Genomic DNA, 22,376 nt, shown 5'->3' with positions numbered 1-22,376 from the left:
ACTCGCCCCTGTATATCAAGAATAATAATTTCATCGATATGTTCTTTTAGACTCGCCCCTGTATATCTAAAATAGCAACTCCATTGATGTTTCTTTTAGACTCGCCCCTGTATATCTAAAATAACATTTCCATCGATGTTTCTTTTAGACTCGCCCCTGTATATCTAAAATAATAATTCCATCGATATGTTCTTTAAGACTCGCCCCTGTATATCTAAAATAACATTTCCATCGATGTTTCTTTTAGACTTGCCCCTGTATATCTAAAATAACATTTCCATCGATATGTTCTTTTAGACTAGCCCCTGTATATCTAAAATAACAATTCAATCGATGTTTCTTTTAGACTCGCCCCTGTATATCTAGAATAGCAACTCCATTGATGTTTCTTTTAGACTCGCCCCTGTATATCTAAAATAACATTTCCATCGATGTTTCTTTTAGACTCGCCCCTGTATATCTAAAATAATAATTCCATCGATATGTTCTTTTAGACTCGCCCCTGTATATCTAAAATAACATTTCCATCGATGTTTCTTTTAGACTCGCCCCTGTATATCAAGAATAATAATTCCATCGATATGTTCTTTTAGACTCGCCCCTGTATATCTAAAATAACAATTCAATCGATGTTTCTTTTAGACTCGCCCCTGTATGTCTAAAATAACATTTCCATCGATGTTTCTTTTAGACTCGCCCCTGTATATCTAAAATAATAATTCCATCGATATGTTCTTTTAGACTCGCCCCTGTATATCTAAAATAGCAACTCCATCGATGTTTCTTTTAGACTCGCCCCTGTATATCTACAATAACAATTCAATCGATGTTTCTTTTAGACTCGCCCTCGTATATCTATGATAACAATTCCATCGATGTTTGTAAGTCAATATGTTCTTTTAGACTCGCCCTTGTATATCTACAATAATAATTCCATAGATGTTCATACCAATATTCGTTTTAAGATAATGGAATCGAATGTAAACTCCCCTGGAAAGTTTTCCACTTTTCTATAGCATTTTATAGATCGTTTTTTTTTTAAAAAACGAAGAAGAATGTTCTAAATTTTCTTTCTGATGCATAAATTCATAGATTTTCGTGCGATCGATTTACTAACAATCGATTATTTTATAATATGAAAAGCGTAGATTCATTCGAATTAAGAATACCGCTACGTCAAAGGTTAATGACCGTCAGTTGTTTATAGTATTTCGAACGCGATGTCTACCGCGTCTCTAGATACTTTAAAGAATATATATATTGAAGATTATTATAAATAAATATATAAAATATAAAAATAAAATGTTCCTTTAAATTTTAATCATTTCAGTTCAATCATTTGTATTTCAATGTGTCATCTGTCAAGATTTCGAATAAATTTGACAGTTGATATATAATAAAATGTTTTCGTTGTTGTGAAAATTCGGGACATATATACAGAGTGTTTCTTAAATAATATTTCAAATATAAAATAAAGTTGTAGATTGAAGTTTTTCTCGATAGTATCGATAAAATCTGTCATTTCCATATTTGAATTTGACGTTTATATTAATTTACAACGCCATCTTTGTTTCGTAGAAGAAACTACGACGGATAAACAAAAAATAAGACACAAAGATGGCGAAATTATTTCCAAATATAGTTTTTTCTTTTTTTTAAATTTGAATTTCAATTGAAATTGATTCTCACCCCATAATCCATCCATCTAAATTTGAATTAATCTACAGAGAATTTTCTATGATAACATTTATTATTAAATTGACACACAGATGGCGATGTCATTGTCAAATTCATATGACGTTTACGAAGTACCAACTTTCGAATGACAATGTGTCAAAATTCGTGACATTTCGATTGGTCAGAAAAAAGTGACGGTCGTAAAGGATATTCAGTCACGTCTATTTATAAATAAAAAATTTCCGAAGCTAAATACTCGTATAAAACGCCTCATTCATAAAATCCGAATCAGATTATAGAATGTCGGAATAAAAATCCTTGTAGACAGGAATAAAAAGGATATTGCCATATGTCTGGAGAGATCCTTAAAGGATAAGTGCTTCGGAGTGTTCTACTTTTATCCTCTTATGTCGCTGTGTCTTTTACACAAAGTCTCGACCCAACTATGACGTTTTTTTTTTCTCCATCCAACACCAAATAAAATTTCAGTATCCAACAATTTCGTATAAAGGACTTTCTAGGAAAATTATCGATGTTGGTTCTTGTCAATAACCGTTTACTAATCAAACCCGTAAATCTGCACGTTTCTCGAACTATCCCGTATCCAGTAAAAATCCCCAACGAAAAATATTGCGAGCTACGTATTTCAAAAACCAAATTTCGAATACAAATTGCCGTTATATTTCTGGGGATATGCTTCGGATAGCAGATTTCGCGTTTCCTTTCACTTTGTGAGTTTCCACGGCGAAATAAAATTATTTTATTACGTTCCCGTCTTGAAATATGTATTTTTATATCTATAAACCGTAAAACATTTATTTTTATAACGATAATTTGTAATACGAAAATGGCTACTTAAATTTTGACAGTTAACCTCGATAAATCTTTCAAATATTATGAAACAATTGAAACATCACTCGTATCATAACACTATCCACCAAACTTTAGTAACAACCCTCGTATAATCCTTTTCTAAGAATTTAGTTACCCGCCCGGTACTATTCTGATATTTGTTTATGGTTTTAACGAAATAAATATAATAAAAAAATAAATATCTTAGTGACCCGCCACTGGTTTGATGACGTAGTCAAATCAATCACGTTTTTTTTTCATTCGAACCCTTCGCGCACGTTTGACAACGTCTATCTTTCATTTATAGATATACAAAGACGTTCGTTTCGATTTCAATCTGATGTACAGTGTTTTATTCGACAATCCGTATAAAGAGCTGCTCATAAACGTTGAAAATTTAAATGAAATTGCCGTTTATATGCTAGATATGTCCGAATAAGTCTTCTTCGACCTCTGGAATCGGCAATTTCAAATTTGCAATAGTGATATTATGATCGTTCCTCGTCTTTATGGGTTTTATTTTCGTGCCGTTTGTCGATTTATTTCGCAATCATTAAATCTACCTATACGATAATAACGTCATCACTATGTTGCCAAACTATTTAAAAGGAACGAAATTTCCGTAAATAAGTAATTTTGGTTTAATCGTAGTTTTTCTATCCGCACTCTTGAAATAATGGAGATCCTAGTTGAGTTTTACGTATTTTATTTACGTCAACAATTATTTTTTTACTTCTTATTTCTTTCTCAACGTAATTTATTAAGGAAGACACGCGATGTTGTCAGACCACTGCTTCGTATGTCTCCCTTAAATTCGTCCCCTACTCCTTGGCCTCGTCTAGGCGAGAATTCCAGCCAGGATTCCATTTCACTCTTTCGAAACATATTTCAGCTGCACTAAATTAATTAATTGTTTCATTACTCATTTATTATTTACATTGAAATGAGAATATTCATACGAGAAAAGTGAATAAATTTATCTAAAATCTGTTCAAATTATTCGAAAAAACGTTAATTAATAAATATTTTTACTACTTCACTTTCTTTAAAAGTTTTTTTGGTACGCCCATGAGTACGAAAATGGCGCCAAGCTCGTCAGACATCTGCAAGAACCGGGGTTAGAAGTAATATTTCTGCATTATACCCCTACTAAAATATGCATTGCGACGAAAAAGGAAGTAAGTTGAAAAAATGCACGCGAAAGAAATTTGTTACGAGAAAAAAAAACTTCAAAACCAATCAAAATAGAAGTAGATAAATAACTGAAAATACACGAGATGGTTTCAATAACACTAATTTAGAACTACCTATACATATATGAAGCAAATTAGATTTTTACTATATACAACAACTAATAAAATAACATATTGTATACAATAATTAAATTAAAAAGAATTATCTTCATTATAGACATACCTTTTCGTAAATTCCAACCAATCATCTTGCTTGTGTAGTAGTTTTTATTTTCTATTATATAAATATATTTTTGTAAAACACATCTCACGACAATTATACACACAATTAACCAAAAAAAACATAATTTCTCACTTTTTTTCACTTAAACACCTACACACAAACTTTATTTGGCGCCATAATGTATTAGCTACAAAAAACAATAAATTCGACACCCATTGTTTTATGTCACTTGTGCCAACTGCTGCGACGTTGCCAAATATAATTTGAAATAAAAGGAAAATAGTTCTACTGATGTTATTGTGAATTCAACTAGGACCACGTGAAGAAAAATTTGTTGAAAATAAATAAATACATTACATTACATTACCTCTTTTATTTAATTGAAAATTATAACAAGTTTTCTTATAAGGTGAAATGTCAAATAATGTCGGTGATGTTGCCGGTTTTATTTGTTAGCAACCCCGATTGTAATTTTAATTATATTCATCATATAACGCGAATAAAAATTTAAATAACTTATTTGTTATAATTAAATTGACGTAGTCGGTTGTTTGTAAATAAATAGTAAACTAAAGATATTAGAATAAATCTACTGTAACTTGTAGTAATATGGCAACACCGAACCAAAACTGGAACACGCCTACTACTATGTAGACGTATTATTTTGAATAACTTTTAAAAACTTATTTCACGAGTATGGAATTTAATTTGAAACCATTAATTTTTTTGTATCGGTAAACTTATTCGTTTCGCATTGTTTTTTACCACTAGAGAACTAAGAGGTGAATGAACACAGCTGTTTGTGACTACATAAAAAGATTCATGCATCATCGTTTATTAAACTCTCTGACATACACACGTACAATATTCAACTCTCTTCGCAAAACTACCATTTATCAAACTCCGCGTAAAGAAGTTGGCGGAAAACACCACAACATCGAGATAATTATCGAATATTAATAGGAAATTATGATATAAATAAAAATTTATTAAAATCTTTCGATATGGCAACGTTGCCACCACCATTACAGATTTTATTAAAATATTTCTGTTATATGTTCATATTAAGTATATAATGAGTATGAGTCAGCTTTTTTAGTGTTATTTCCAATTTATACTGCAGAAAACGCAGTTTAAATAATTAATTTTTATATTCCACCCTTAAAATTATGCAACCAGTATGTCTACCGGATGTTATATTACTGAAATAAAATTAGTTGACTTGGCAACTTTACAATGATTTTATGCAAGTGTCTCAACGTCAAGGACAAATACTCTTGGTTTAGTTAGAAACTAGATTAAAATTGGAATTATTAATGAAAAAACGTACTAGAAATCAAATTATAATAACTAAGTACAATTACGTCGAGGATTTTATTTATATAGAAAAGATATACTATTCACAATTATTATTTTCAACAAGGCTTTCATTTATTTTAAGTAAAATCCATTTCAACGAATTTTTTTTATTCTTTTTCAAGTTCTTGAAGCGGAGTTGTTCGTTAGTTCTCCTTAATTGGCATTAAGAATAAGAAATACTGGAAACCGTGGAAGTTTCGAAACTAAAATCTAAGAGGATATGTCGAAAGGAACTAAATAGAAGTTAATGAGATTTGAGGGCGATATTTAACTAATCTAAGACATTTGAATAAATTGTAATCTATAATTAAGTGAAAAATCAATGTTTAACGTTAAAAAAATTATTGCTTGTTGTATAGCGAGTATTTAAACAACGTTGCCAAACTTTAAAAATAGTTGTGTTCATACTTAATATCATGAACATATTTTTAAGTTTATTTACTATTGTTTCTTAATAAATATGTATATTAAAAATATTAGAATTGTTCTATTATCTATCTCGTTACTAAATTTCGTTTGTTTTGATTTACGTTTTCAACAAATAAAGAATTTATCATATTTAATTTTATTTTTTCGTTTATCTGAGTTTAAAGTTCAGTTGTTGATATATCTTTAGTTAATAATTGTGAATTATATGCATCTATTTACTTCTCAAACGAACAAATAGTTTTTTTAAAATTAATGATTGTAAAATTGGATATATCATCGGGATTATAAGAAAATAAACTTGGCAACATCATACTATCGTATTAAATAGTGAAGGTAGACATGTTGCCATGTCATTTATTGGCCTTTTATTATTAAGAAAACCAGTTATTATGAATCACTAGTCGTCAAATCAAAATATAGTAAGTACATCAATTTATCTAGATAAATACTTAAAGCTAAAGAGAAAATCGAACTTCACATAATCACCGAATCGACAGGTCCATTTTTCTTTCTTTTTTCCTTATAGAAAGCTTTGAAAGCTGATATGCAAACGATCTGGGTCGTTAGTGGTACACATTGGCGGTTAAAGAAGCGTCTCTACCATTGAAACGTCAAAAAAAACGATTCACTGATGTTTTTAAATATTATCACACGCAATGTTATTCATTTTTTTATTCATTGATGAATAACGAACGTGTTTGAATTCCTCATTAATTTTTTTTTAAATCGCGCTCTTAACGATCGTTTTCTTTAGGTTAATATTTACAGGTTGTCCAAAATTAACGTCAAATGAATTGAATTTTTCCGAAGTTAACATTTTGGTGATTTAGTTTAGCTGTTAGTCGGAAGTTGGCGCTGTAACTCAGAACAAATGAGTTAATTTCCGTAACAAAAGGAAGTCGCTGATGAAATTTTCTCCTACTACGTAGTAGGCACGATGGTCCCATAAATCTCCCTTTGGGTCTTGATCGTTTAATTAAATAAGAGGTGAGAATATCTGTGGCTTGTTATCGAAATACGGAAAAATATTGTTTCTAATTGTTTTTTTTTTTTTTATTTAATAGCACACCTTAATATACGGGGTGTCCCAACTAGAGTTGAAACTATCTGTATATATGGCAAAATACTTATAGTAAAACGATGAAAATTACTAAGTTTGGGTTATCGGATACGATCTTTCGAAATAAAATATTTTCAAAGATGGCCGACTTCCGGTTCTAACGGAAATCGACTGTAACTTTGTTATTTTAAATAGAACATACTGTATATTAATACATTTTTGAAATTTACGTAAAATTTTAATATACTTTTGCCTGAAAACTTTTTTCGAAAAATTCATACTTTTTGAGTTATTAATTTGTTTGTAAAAAATTTGACCCTTATAAATTATTTTTTTACGAGGATACCCTTAAGGATATGAAATTGGTTTTTGTTCGGTTGTTTTAAGTAAGGTCAGAAGTATTTGAATCTATATTGAAAAATTTTTCATTTTATACGGGGTGTGTATAAAAAGTGTTCAAAGTTCAACTTCATAAATATCAAATTTCTCCATTTTTTTAAATAGAACCACCCGGTTTTTTCGATTTTAATGCATTCAGGGGTAAAAAATAAAGCAAATTCATGTATAATTTCCTATACCTAAACCTTACCGTTATCAAGATATTAAATGTTTTCTGTATATTTTTAGTCGTTTCCGACATTTTGTCATTTCATGTCAATATCTGTCATTTTCCCAATTCAAATTACTCATTACTACTCGTTTCTTGACATTTATTGTCTTTTTTTGACGTATCCTGTCGGTTTTCCGTTTTTTCTTGACATAATCTGTCATTTTTTGACGTTTCTCGTCGAATCTTTTTTTTTCTTGACGTTTCTTGACATTCACTGTCATTTTATGTAGTTACCTGTCATTTTCCGTCCCCCCCTCTTATCCTAACCTAATCTAACCTACAATTTCTTATTGTTTTTTTCGATCCTCCCTTATCATTTCTGTTTTCACTCTTATTTTCTTTCATCAGCTTTTTGTATTTTAGTTATTTACTGATAAAGTCATTAATCATGACACACCCATCGCATTTATATAATTTGATGTAAATTTCCACAATATCCTTCTATTTAAATCATATCCCGGCCCTGATTTTATACCGCTATAACCGATTCGTGGTAATTGATCCTATTATTAATAACATTCAGCGATTATAACAAATGATGAAATATATCGGCTTTTGTACGAATTTCTATAGGACTAAATTGGAATTTGGGTCCTTATCGACCTCAAATTCACCCCACGATGCCCCGTTGTAACCCATAAACAAATTAAACGATGATTCTCATATTTTAGTAATAATCAATATAGGCAATACACATTACATCACCATTAGTATTAGGACATTGTGTATAGTAGTATAAATAGACTGATTCTAATGTGTAAAATAAACAAAATAATGTTTCAATCAATTTTTTCCCATCAGTCACCGTCTAATTTCGAAAATAAATGTCCGAATTCCACAAAAATTATTTATTATTATAATTCTTCCGACCACCAACAGGTGGCGCTTTCTTTTAACGTCAATTATCTATCGGAAACTTTTCGTATTTATATTGATATAAATAAATAGTTTATTAAACGCTTTTTCTTAGTGTAATATTCCCATTAAATATTTCTGTAACCTCATATTTTTATTTTTATTTCATTCTGAAAACACCTCATTAGACGGCATTAAAGGAATTCACGTGTATAACGTTAATGATACTTAGACGTCCGGTTCCTTCGTAACGCAGGAAGTTAAAGGAAACGGGGCGCCATCTATGGCCTGTAATTACGTTTAAAGAGGTCGCAAACTCAAGTTAGGACGACCGTTAACAGGTTAAAGTTCGACTATAATGACAGGAAATTAGAATCGAAACTTTTACTAATTTGTAAACAGATGTTGTTATTTCTATTTCAAAATAAAAACCGTGTTAAAGTTTTTACGTTAAATTATGTAACAGTTTACTGTTACAGGGGAAAAATTATTTTTTTATTAGTTTATAGTTGAAAGTAGAGATGGCGCCGTTTAAAGTATTAATAATAAAATTCATATTTTGACATATCAAAGTAGGCGGAATGTAAATGTGGAAATATTCTTCCTATCAATTTATGACTTTGAGGTTATGAATATTTTTATATTTCAGCTAACGCCGAGGAGAATTTATTCATTGAAAAGATCCTTTTTAAGGATAATCCTTCTTTGCAAACTTCCGAGTTGAAGATAATCGTATTTTTTATTTACGCTTTATCGACATATATTTTTGATACGAACGTAAATTTTAGAAATAATGGGATATCTTATTCGGCTCTTTACGCTCGAATAGTTTTCTTTTTTTGTAAAACGGGAGGAAACGTGTAAAACTCGAAAGCAAAAAAAATGTGCCCTTTGAGCCTGTCGAGTTGAACAGTGACGACTTTTGGCCCGAAGCCTAAAACTTTAGACCTTTTTATTTCCTATTTTTTGTTCATTATATATTGATTCGACCCAGTGACGGCGTCAACAACTTTTCCACTATTTAAAAGTTCTATAATTAAAATATTTAAAAAAAATACTTCAATTTCAACCCTGTATATTACTCACGTTTTCTCGATCGATTCATATCTCAATTAGTTTCGGAAATATCTGATTTTTTATACAACGACTAACGAATTATATTGTTTACTGCTATCTCGAACTATTTAAACCGCTTGGCAACAACGCTTGGTTTACATGTGATGATACGTTCGTTATAGCTACTACCCCAGGTGTTACTTTCATTTATAGCTGCGTTGTATTGTTCAGCTCTAGTGATAGTTATGTTATATACGAATTCCATGCTTACCCACTATTATTTACTTTTAAAATAAAATAGCAGAATATAAAAGAAAGAAAATGAAACCGCAATATGTAGTAAAAATAACAAAATATAAATGAATATAGACTGTAACGTCGCTTGGAAATTCCCCAAAACGATTTTCATTTCTTATAAACGTCAATTCATATAAGATGTCTTTTGTATATAAAACCGGCATTGAATCTTCTTAGAACGCTACAAAGAGGAATTCCACGAATTTGATTTTACGGTTATTAAGTTTAATTCCAGGAACGATTACGATTTCATAACAACATTTTTTTTTTCTATTCGGTCGGACAAATAAGTTAGGTTAAGTATTCAATCATGTGATATAGTTGCAACTCGATATATTTTGATGTATATAACCAGTGGCGGCGTATTATTCCATTATATCTTGAACAATATTAATAGTGAACGTTGTTTAGGTAAATTTTCGATGTTGTCAGGTGTGACGTTTATATTATATTACATTAATACATTAAATTGAAATACTGTATATAAATCGATATATTTTTAACGCCTAAAAAGGTTAGAATTTTAAATATTCCCGATCTATTGATTAATATAACCAGAGGCGGCGTGTAATTTTAAAATTCTTAATACGTAAATTATTTTTTTGACGTTTGCGTTGTTGTCAGATTTCGTTTTCGTAATTACATTATATTAAATAAAAAGTTTATACTAGGAGTTAATTAAATGGGATTCCTAACCTCATTTTAATCATGTTTTCTATACTGTAACATCTGAATCACGTTATATCGAGATAGTTTACGGGTTCTCTTAGTAAATATATATTTCCCGTGTATATGCGTCGAGTGTTCAAACTTAAACACTAATGGAATGTTGCCGAAATACACAATTCCCATGATAATGGAGTCGGCGATAAATTGGTAGCCATTATACTTAGAAATTATTCACGACTCCGAATATTACCCAGAGGAGGTGTTTCGATGATATATTTTAATGCGAATTGCACACAAACTGCAGATAAAATTTATTGTTATCGACTACAAACTTAACGAACGATACATACCTAACCGTTATTGAATTGGATTTATCAGGAAATTATAACGAGACGTGGAAAACCACCTCGGAACATTTTTTTTTTAATAATATGTGAAAATAATAGGAAATGTACGTCTATACAGATCATTATGCAACCAAATATACATACAGATCATTAGGCAACCAAATATACATCTATAGAAAATATCAGGCAACCCAAAATACGTCTAAAATGAACAATAGTTTAGACAAATCATTAGGCAACCAAATATACATCTATGGAAAATATCAGGCAACCCAAAATACGTCTACAATGAACAATAGTTTAGACAAATCATTAGGCAACCAAATATACATCTATGGAAAATAACAGGCAACCCAAAATACGTCTACAATGAACAATAGTTTAGACAAATCATTAGGCAACCAAATATACATCTATAGATAATATCAGGCAACCCAAAATACGTCTACAATGAACAATAGTTTACACAAATCATTAGGCAACCAAATATACATCTATGGAAAATATCAGGCAACCCAAAATACGTCTACAATGAACAATAGTTTAGACAAATCATTAGGCAACCAAATATACATCTATAGATAATATCAGGCAACCCAAAATACGTCTACAATGAACAATAGTTTAGACAAATCATTAGGCAACCAAATATACATCTATAGATAATATCAGGCAACCCAAAATACGTCTACAATGAACAATAGTTTACACAAATCATTAGGCAACCAAATATACATCTATGGAAAATATCAGGCAACCCAAAATACGTCTACAATGAACAATAGTTTAGACAAATCATTAGGCAACCAAATATACATCTATGGAAAATAACAGGCAACCCAAAATACGTCTACAATGAACAATAGTTTAGACAAATCATTAGGCAACCAAATATACATCTATGGAAAATAACAGGCAACCCAAAATACGTCTACAATGAACAATAGTTTAGACAAATCATTAGGCAACCAAATATACATCTACATGACGTTAAAAAATTAACTAAATATTAAGAAATATATTTTAAAATACACTTGTGTTATTTTTGAAATATATATTAATTTGAATGACGTCCCACGGTTCTGATACAAACGTGTCTATATCAAGATACATTATAAGATTTTTGTCGTTGTCATTTTCAGTAAAAAAAAAAAAACGAAATAAGGAAAATTACGGTTTTGTCATTTATTTTTTCCAATTTAGATCGGATCGTTCTGAAAACCCTTTTGGTATGTATGGAAGTCTTCCAATTCAAATCGAGAGTACGTTCGGTGGAATTTTCTAGTGGTCTTTTTTAACTTCGAGGACAGGTCCGTACTGAATCATTTGTTATTTTAATTTATTTGTTAATTTAAACGTACGGAATGTAGTAACGTTATAAAATTAATCTTATTCTATTGTCAAGAAATTCATCAAATATCGAAAACTGATTTAAAAAAACTATCGAAAAAAATCACCACAATTATCTTCATCGCCCTTAAAACTTTATACATCTATAAACAACTTTTTAATTGAAGAAATATTCCTGAGTCCGGATCTGGCAAGAGTTCATCGATAGCTAAGTCCGCCAAACATAAGCGCAACGATGACATCACTCGAGCAATGTTGCCAAACACTTTTATTTTTCTCCTGTTTTCCCTAAATATTTTAATTAAAATAAAATCAGAGTATTAATTAATGATGAAATTAATACACAAACATCTCAATCTAAATTAAAATCTCACGTAAGCAATTGTTGATTTAATATTTGATGGTTTCCCATATCGTAGAGACGCTCCTGTGCGATGAAAACTCTTATAAGAAATAATCCCTGCCGACACGGACAATAGCCACTAGTATACACCAATTTCTCGCCGAGTTGCATCTTCTCCTAACGCGAATCAAGGTTGAGGATGGGCGAAAGGTAAAGAAAAACGCAAAAGAAGAAGTAAAAAAGGTCGTGATATCGTTTTGCAGACAGTTTCGTGCTTGTTATTCTAAATGCGTCTTTAGAGGGTGCTTATACTTTCAAACCCCCCAGACGACTGACGCACGCATTTCCTTGTTCTTTTTCAGTTGATTATAAGGGTAGATCGTTATTCTAATGTAAAACAACGAGAGCAATTTCGAGGACGATGAAATAAAACAGTGACAGCGAAATAAACATTAGTGTATGTTTGCTTATGATAGGCAACTAATAATACAATTAACACCAGTTAGTTAGACAACCAATTATACTTTCAAGTAAATGAATAATATTATTTCGTGTTTATTGTTCTGATTTTGGAAGTTCCTTCGTATAAATATTTTAGATAACGATTATTAATACTAAAATTAGTTATTTTTAATTATACTAATAATTGTTTTTAAAACTAATTGTGGTTTAACAAAGTTTTCTTCAAGGTAATTTCCTCTATTATTTTCTTGCTAGTTTACCGCTTGGCTTTGCTTCTAAAGTCTTCTCAAAAACTCGTTAAAGTTCGAGAATTACAATTTATCATTTATAGCTTTCGTAAGAATAAAGAAGCTGTTTAAAAATTCCATCAGTGTCGCTCATCTTCGGAAAAGTTCGTTACTCATTTCGATTCTCGGATCGGTAGTACTAAACAAGCACAGGTCCGGCACGGCTTCACGGGACTAATCAATACAATTAAAATAAAATTATTTCTCGATGTTTTTTTTTTTATTTTATTTATAAAATTGCGGTTTTAGAAGCTACTTCGCATCTAAAATGTTTATTAGTTTTTATTCTATACACGTTTAACTGTTTCCGAGTTGTTTCTTTACAGTTTTAGAAGTTTTGACACGTAACTTGTGTACGTGACACACAAAACTCCGGGGGAAACAGAATTCTATAACTTCCTGGATGTTCTTTAACAACTTGACCAATTGATTTTGGATTTTGATTTATATCGCGACTTTTATACCAAATTTATTGAATTATCCTGCTAGTACACGTTATCATTCGATGTCGTCGGGTTAAAGCGAGGGAAATTGCGTATTTTTTACCTTAAAGTTTCGTTTCGGTCTCGTGTCGTGGCGTAGACTTTCCAAATAGATTCACTGAAACTAATTTCACGCCGTTGTTGTTCAGGAGATAACTTCGCGTTGTTTTTCAGTCCTTGCTGAAAAGTTACTCAACTATATTTCACGGGATTTCGAGAAATTTCAGAATATATTTCACATTCTGATGTTTTTCTTTACCAAGCAAATAATCGTTGGGTTTTATTGTCTCGAACTCGGTATAAACTAGAATAAACGCCTAACTATACACGCGTATAAAGTAAAAACTTTTTTTTTTTTTTCATTTCGTTTTTCTTTCGACTTTCCACCGTATTCTATTCAAATTTTCGGCGGAAGTGACACACTTTTCGACTTTCAGGGAAAGTTTTCAGGTAAAGAAATGGATAAAAAAGCTGTTGTATTTACATAAAAGACGTGGAAACAGTGAATGAATTCTTAAAATATCTAAATTCTTTGAATCGGTTTGAATTTTTATATCATATTCTAAATACATAAACCCCTAATAAATTTATACGGTACGCCTATGTCTTAGACATATTTAAAACCATCAGTATTCAAGGTCATATCATAAAATTCTATCTCGCCATCTGGTATTATAATTATCAACACTAAAAAAGTCGATTTCTGTAATTTTTATACAACCACTAACATATTATAGTTTCAATAACAAACCATAGATGGCAAAACATGTACTGTATAATATAAGAATTTAAGAATAAAAATATACAAAAATTGGAAATACCTTAAGGTCCTATTGTTAATAAATCATTATTTATGAACTTTTTGTCAAATATTGGAAACCTCATCTAAGATAAATTAGAATAATGTTTGCAATAACTTCAAGGTTACATTGAATTTGAAGGGTTTCTACGTCGTATTCGAAAATTGGAAAATGAAATGGTGAATATTCCCCATTTTTCTTTCCTGTTCTCCTCTTTTTATTACAGTTTTATAAGCCCATCAGGTGTTCATAGGTTTTGATAGATTTCAAGCAATCTCATAAATATGTATACACAATGAAATTACACATACGCCATCTACTGATATAAAAAAGAAGCAGTACAAAATTGAATTATGACATATTGATAAAAAACTAATAGTATAAACATTTTGAAATCACTTCGAGAACACCTAATTATGTAATTAGGAAGGAAAAATTATGAAAATTGTTATTTTCAAATAATAAACAAACTTAATATCAAAAGTTTCAAATTGCACTGGCGCCATCTTGAAAAGCAGCTACGTACTGTAATATATTGTTTCTTCCCGATACATAACTAACTCAAAAAATTAATAATTACCAATTAATTATCAAAATAATGAGTAAACATATGTTTTTTTCAAATAAATATTGTATTTGAATGATAAATTACGCAAACGCCATCTAGTACTACATTTAAGAAGCACAAAACTGATTCTGTAAGAGCGTAGAATAAAATTCGAATCATCAGAGATAGATGGCGGAACGAATTTCAAAATAATTGATATAAAATGGTAAAAAAGTAAATGATAATTATGAATGAGATAATAATACGATGATTAAACGTTTTTAATTATTCGTATCAATATTCTGACAACAATTTTCAATCTACTTGTACACTCCATCTAGTTTCATGATGAAGAAGCTCGTGATGTATAATTGTAATAAGTTCTGGGCCATTTTGTCTTCAGTGATACAGAGAAATAAAAAAACAAAAAGTAATTGAAGCTTTTAATTAATTGATGAAACGATTAATCATTGTTCAGTTTAAGCTGTATAAAATATTTTTCCTATAGTTTAGTCGCCATCTAGTATTAGAAACGATAAGTATTTATTTTGACATATAGATGGTGGGAGGTTTTCAAAATTACGATAATACAAAGAAATATGCCAAGTAAATAATTGAGAACTAATACGAGGAATAATAATTATAACGTTATTATCGTTTTAAATAATGTTTCGAGAATTATTTAAAAGTGCATTATTCATAACCCTCTACTGCCATCTAGTGTTATAATTCTGTACTTTATGATTTGATACACGTAATGGTTTCTATAGACGGAGTGACAGTTATTAGTTGAAAGTGACCACTCCTACGTAGAAAAAACAATAAACAAAATAATTTTTCGATCTAATTAGAAAACAAACTCATTAAATATAAGTTGTTGTTTGAAAAAAAAAAAAAACGATTTCCACCAACAAACGATACAGTTAATTATAATAAGATTTTTTAAGGTATTTAATATATGCTCATAAATTACTGGCTTTCCTTGATCGTTTTTTGGAAAATATAAAAAAATAAATATATTTTTTTATGCACAAGGTTATCGGAAAACCTTTTTTTTTTTTTAAACGAAAGTTATTACTGGAATAAATAAGTGATAATATATAACTGGCAATTTAGATATAATTGTTAAGTGAAACGATTCAGTTTTCTGCGTAAAATAATGAGAAAATACATTTTAAGTTTTGTTTTTATTTTGCCACTTTCGATACTATTCGTTTCTTCCATAAAAGTTTGTAAAACTTTTCAAGATTATAGTGTATTCAACTTTTTAGGACACAACTGTATGGACAATCCGATTCTCAATCGAAATATAGTGAGTACATTCATTCTAACCTCTCGTATACAGGGTTCATCCATTATATAAAACGATAATAACAACTTACCGTCCCTAATAGTTGATTATTTTATAATTTTCAATTAATTCTAACCAAATATTTATTTATATTGTTATTTGAATAATTTCGTCGAAAAAATTTGACGAGTGACAGCTAACTAACTGTCAGTGAGTAGTTTAAGCCCTCTTCAAATAATGATTAAGTTGATCCGAAGTTAATTCATCGATCTGTAATCAAGAAGAATATCGATTTTAATCATTTCTTACTTCAAAATAACAATTGTATGAATGTAATGTACCGAACGGTTCAAATTATTTTAAAAATATATTCTAATTGATGAAAATAAAACAAAATGGTGTTTAGAATGTCGTACGTTATTAATATCATCGAATTCACACTGCTGCGTGTGTTGAGTATGAGAAATCATACGCCAGCCTAGTAGGTAGGCAACTAACAATGCTGCTACGAACCACATCTAAATATGACATTTATAATAAGTTGTTTCTACATAAATACATTTCTCAACACATACAGATCAATATTCTTAAAGTTATTTAAATGAAATTAGAAAGTTTGTAATAAAACATAACGTACTGATACACTAAGTACTAATTAATACAAACCTGTCACAAAGTATACGTAAAATCGGTTTTTATTTCATTTCCATCCTGTATAATTATTAATACTGTGTTCGTTATCGATTGTAAAAAATATATTAAACAAACAATTCATTATAAAATTAAATAATATATCATTAAATAGAAAATAATATTATTTTACATATTTATTTTCATCCGGATATTGTTAATAGAACTTGTATAACAAAAAAAAATTTCACGGTTTTTTTCTGACGCAATTATCGTTAAAATGTTTCTATAATTATTATTTATTACGTGTTTGACACGAGTTAAAAAATATATCGTTGGGATCAACGTACTTGGCAACACTGTCATAAGCCACGTCGACAAACATTATGAAGTTAGCTAAGAAATACGAATTCGCAATGTGTTGCCAGTTGTTACTTTTATCATTATAAATATAAATTTCTTCATTTCTTTTTACTTTTTAGAGATTTTTATATGTTTTTCTTTATAAATAATCTTGATATAGGTTTTTTTTGATAGAAAATTAGCATAAAAAAAAACTGTTACACTTGACCACAGAATACGATGCGGTTAGTTTTACAAACATGCTCCGAACAGCTGATCTAATTGACATTTGCTTGTGAATCAAAAGTATTTACATTTTTGGTTAAAATAACGACGGATTTGATGTTAACGTGAGTGTTTTCATTTGTAAAGATGCACATAACGGAAAGTTTCCAACGTAAACTTGTTATATTACCTGATAATTGTAATAGTAGCCACTGCCAACAATAACATGAAGTTAGCGGCTGTGAATGACATCATCGATCGTGATCTTAACGTAATCCAAAAAAATAATAAAGAAAACAACATTTTATTTTTAATTCGCTTTATTTAAATCGACATATATAACATTTTATCAAGTATTGCAAAAAAATTTCTACTCTACTTTTTTTTATACAGAGTGTATTTTGTGACCATTCTACATAACTTCACCTATATAGTGCTACCGGTTAATTTTCGTTATCTTGAAAATATTTGTATATTTATACTAATTTAACGTAAATTGTGTTAATTATATTGAAAACTAATGTCCCAAATTCAAACAACGACCTTGTTTTTCGCGCTGATAACAACGAATTAGCTACGACCTACGTCAGCAATTCAGACGAAACCTTAAATAGCCACGGTCACGAAATTTATATCAGCTCGGAGAGCGTACAACGTTGCCAATTTTAATTCAACAATATAATTTTCAAAATAGTATATTACAAAAACAGTATTATCTTTCACTTTATTTTCCCATTGAATTATATAATTTATCGAAACACAAAAAATGAGATTTTTTTAGTCTAAAAAAAATATTTGAAATAGTAGAGCCAAGTGATTGAACTTCCGGTATCAAAGAAAGTGGAAAAGAGAAAACCGTAAAGATCGACCATACGATAATGAAGTTAGTATTCACCTACGAAGTCAACACGATACGGAAAATACCTTTATCGGAATAAATCTGGCAACGCCGTTTTACTTAAACAAATTATGACCGTGGCTGTTTAGGTTTTATTCATCGTTTGATGTTTTTTTTTTTTTCGTTTCTGTTTATATAAATTCCATTGAGACGATTATTAAAATCTGGATGAAAATTTTGATAAAAAACATTTCTTTCTTAGTCATTAGGCATGTAGGGGGATTTTTTTCGATCTGTTCTGAATTGTTCAGCAATTTATAGGTTATTTGTAAAATAATAACTAAGAAAGTATCATTTTATGATAAAAATAGAGGAAAACGAAATAAACAAATTCACTTTATGTGTATTAGATGAAATAATAGTAATTTTTTCGAGCTACTGCGAAATATTTAAATATTGAGTTTGAACTTTACTTTAAGACTGAAATAATTCGAGATTGGCCAGGATATACGGCCGAAGAATATTATTTAACCACCGAAGATGGATACATAATTTTAATTGAAAGAGCCTATAAGCAGATCACACAAAAACATCCGATTATAATCGCGCACGGACTAGGTATGAACGCGCTGGGTTGGGTCGATAGAGGCGACGTATCTCTCGGTAAGAATTTTTATGTGAATCAAACTTATTTCTACAAATTTTGGCGAAAACGAACTTATTGACGCTATTCAAGTCATAATATCGTTTTAATTCACGTTCCAGCTCGATTGTTAGGCAATTTAGGGTACGACGTGTGGATGTTGAATGTACGCGGTACTTGGTATAGTAAAGGACATGTAAATCTTACGACTAGCGATAAAAAATACTGGAAATTCACGTAAGTTGCGAGGTTACACCTCTACGAATATCGAACGACACTTTTACTGATTGTGAATATAGATATAAAGTTTTTTCTTTTCTCATAGGGTAGATCATGTAGGTCTTTATGATATTAGATCGATGATTAAATTGGTGGCTGAACGTACCAAACGGCAAGCTATTTATATAGGATATTCGATGGGTACCACGGGTTTTTATATGTTTTCCTCAACTTATCCCGAAGAAGCTAAACGTTTTGTTAAAGGCATGATATCTCTAGCTCCAGTTTATAATTACAAAAATGCTAGAAGCGTTACTAAACTTTTGTTACCTATATGGCCTTTAGTTAGAGTAAGTATCGGTTTTTACGAATTTTTAAAAATAAAATTAAACTTACCAGTAATGGCAACAATAATCTCTAGTATGCACTAATGTTCATTGTAAAGTTGATTTTCAGCAACTAATTATTTGTTTTGTCATATTTTCACACCCTCATTATGAATATTCTAAATATATTTGTTTTTAAATTAATAAAATTATAAACAACGGACTCAAGTGCCATTTTGTAACTAGCTGTCAACTGCCAATTGCCATTCATAGATCTTCCATTCAATTATACGTAACAAAATTTTAACTCTGTATAAAATTTAATAAAATATTTATGTGAAATAACAATAGTTTTATAAATAGTATAAAAGAATATGAGAATTGTAATATTTAATAATACATTTATTTGACTAATGGAATAAAATATTACGAACAAACTGATCGGAACCGTTCGGGATTATTATAAACGAACGGGTGATTGTAATATTGAATACGACGATGTCATGTTTCATAGTTATAATTCTTGGAATTTTAGCGCTTTGTTTATGCAATGTGGAATGGAGAAGTGTTGCCAGGTTATTCAATATTTCTACGACCTTTTATTCGTACATCAGCTGGCATGTATCTAATTCAATTTTTTTGTAATTTTATATTCGGAGACGATTTCTATGAAATGGATCCCGTAAGTTATTTATTAATGATTTATATAATTGAATCGAAATCCGCTCGAATGCAATAATGAGTTATGCGCATGAACAGTTTACGGATATGTGTACAGGACCGTATTTAGGAATTAATATATTTAATACAATAATATTCTTAACAATTCTATGAAAGATGTAATAATCGTTTTAGTTGACGTATCCTATATTTGCTAGTCAAATATTAGACACGGGGGGTGTCGAATTATTCTCTCAATTGTATCAATTTCTTCAAATTAGCAATTTTACGAAATTCGATTATGGAAAAGAAAAAAATTTGAAGATGTATGGTACTGCTACTGCTCCCCGATACGATTTATCTAAGATACCGGTACCGCTTTCTCTTTTCGTCGGAGAAAATGATTGGCTAGCTACGTTAACAGTACGTATTTTTTAAATAAGAAAAAAAATTTACTGGAATGCTAACTTTACTACTAGATCGATTATTATGTATATTTTCTCATAGATGTCGTATTTATATTTAAGAAATCGCCATTTTTTGTCCGCAATAATTAGTTTTAAAGAGAAATTATTTCAATTGGGATGATTTTGTCAGAAATTTAATTCTTTTTAGAATGCTAAAGATTTAATGGCGGCAATTCGACCGGATTTACGATGTGGTTTGCAAGTGGTACCTTATAAAAAATGGACTCATTTAGATTTTTTGATAGCCAAAGATTTACCGAAATATTTATATAAATATTTATTCCAAAAAATTGAAGAATTTGGCGATGGAATATGTCGTCATTAAAGAAAAAACAGAATATTTTAAAATTTTTTGTAAAAATAAATTAAATTAGACTGTTTTTTATGTTTATTATTAATCAGAAATATTTAAACTGGATAAAAAATGGCGAACGTGGAATCAATAGTAGCGCTTTATACGCCACCTGGACGTTAATAGTGAAAGCTCTATTTACGAGAAATTCGTAGACCTATCATTTTTGTACGTTTCAATAGATGGCGTGGTGTATCTTAAATATATACATTACCTCACGACATAATAACAAAACACGATATTATGAACTTATTTTTGTTTTAAATGTTGATATATGGAAAAATGGGCTGTAAATATCGATATCGAACATGTTTTTTATTCGAGTTCGATATTTCAACATAAACTATACGATATAAAAGAAGAAGAATGAAAAGAATTGGGGACGCCATTATCACGTCACGTCGATGTACCAGTGTTATATAAAAAAAATATGAATGCGGTTAACAAAAAAACATAACTATTACTTTTTTGTATATAAAATCTGAATTTTATAATAACCAGATGTTGTTTACGAATATTTATGTGACATATAAAGTCGATAATTTCTGTTTTCCGTATACCAGATATATATCTCTATTTTGTACGAGGGTCGTACAATAATTTATTAATAATTTGTGTTAATTAGTAGATTCATATTGAAATTTTAACCAACATTGTATATTTAAAAATACGTGTGTCAGTTGGTTTTTTTCATTTTTAATCACCAAAAATTTATATACATATTTACTTACTTTCAACTCGAGGAGGTTCAAGGGATTCTAATTAGTTAATAGTTATCAGGAAAGCATGAATTTAAAGAGGTGTCTTTTATTTCCGCTGTTTGCGGGTCAATAATCAATTGCAAACTGAATTTGCACGACGATTTATTAAGATTTTCAGTCTGAAATTATATTTTTTCAACGAATATCGAATTTGTTACTGTATTTATTCACCAAATAAGGTCGTGATTGCTGTTGTCGACCGTCCGGCGTTTTCTACCACAACGTGACGTCAACAATCGATTTTCAGTCCACGACGACGTCGTTTCCAGAGTCGAGTATCCACAAAAACATTACAGTTGATAAAAAATTGTTAAATAAAATCGATATTTTACGTATAAAAGAAAATATTCGGTATTTCTTTCACTAGATTATCAGATGGTTTCTCTTTCTATTCGTATTAAGAAATGAAAGACTGCCACTGGTGTAGAATCGGTATCGAGGTCACATCCCTTTATTCCACAATTCAGTTCACTTCATTTCCTTGCTGTTTTAAGGATAACGCGAACCCAAACCTACCTCACAATTCTTCTTATTACGTGGTAACAAAAGAAGAATTTCATAAATATATTTATACATATAAAATATTTTCAAATATCGTTTTAAAAATGATATAAATAAAATAATACAATAATACGAAAAATAATAATATTCTTAGCCACCATCTAGGCAACACACATTACTACTACATATTACAAGTTGAATACATTTTCCGTAATGGGAATTT

At 29.8% G+C, this 22,376-nt stretch overlaps 2 protein-coding genes and 1 long non-coding RNA gene across 4 annotated transcripts in view; 2 read left to right on the top strand and 1 right to left on the bottom strand.

Moving 5' to 3' along the window:
- Positions 1 to 22,376, top strand: part of LOC130446932 (general transcriptional corepressor trfA) — a 126,382-nt gene that overhangs the window by 45,908 nt on the left and 58,098 nt on the right. The gene's annotated exons all lie outside the window — the stretch shown is intronic.
- On the bottom strand, positions 15,328 to 19,656 carry LOC130446936 (uncharacterized). Its single transcript, XR_008910194.1, has 2 exons — positions 19,483 to 19,656; positions 15,328 to 16,459 (listed from the first exon to the last, which is right to left on the bottom strand). It is a non-coding gene; the product is annotated as an uncharacterized LOC130446936 (long non-coding RNA).
- LOC130446933 (lipase member K-like) lies at positions 16,008 to 20,919 on the top strand. 2 transcript variants are annotated; one of them, XM_056783471.1, is made up of 7 exons: positions 16,008 to 16,210; positions 18,704 to 18,887; positions 18,990 to 19,104; positions 19,193 to 19,436; positions 19,948 to 20,094; positions 20,268 to 20,495; positions 20,688 to 20,919. In XM_056783471.1, the coding sequence occupies exons 1-7, from the start codon at positions 16,058 to 16,060 to the stop codon at positions 20,862 to 20,864; spliced, it is 1,248 nt and encodes a 415-aa protein (XP_056639449.1). In that variant the 5' UTR covers positions 16,008 to 16,057; the 3' UTR covers positions 20,865 to 20,919. The 2 variants fall into 2 exon arrangements, with proteins under 2 accessions (XP_056639449.1, XP_056639450.1); XM_056783472.1 differs by lacking the exon at positions 20,268 to 20,495 and having other exon boundaries at positions 16,058 to 16,210.

Source organism: Diorhabda sublineata, chromosome 7 (assembly GCF_026230105.1).
Source record: "Diorhabda sublineata isolate icDioSubl1.1 chromosome 7, icDioSubl1.1, whole genome shotgun sequence".
Lineage (NCBI taxonomy): Eukaryota > Metazoa > Arthropoda > Insecta > Coleoptera > Chrysomelidae > Diorhabda > Diorhabda sublineata.
The sequence above is the reverse complement of the archived record's forward strand: the minus strand, read 5'-3'. Positions and strand labels throughout refer to the sequence as shown.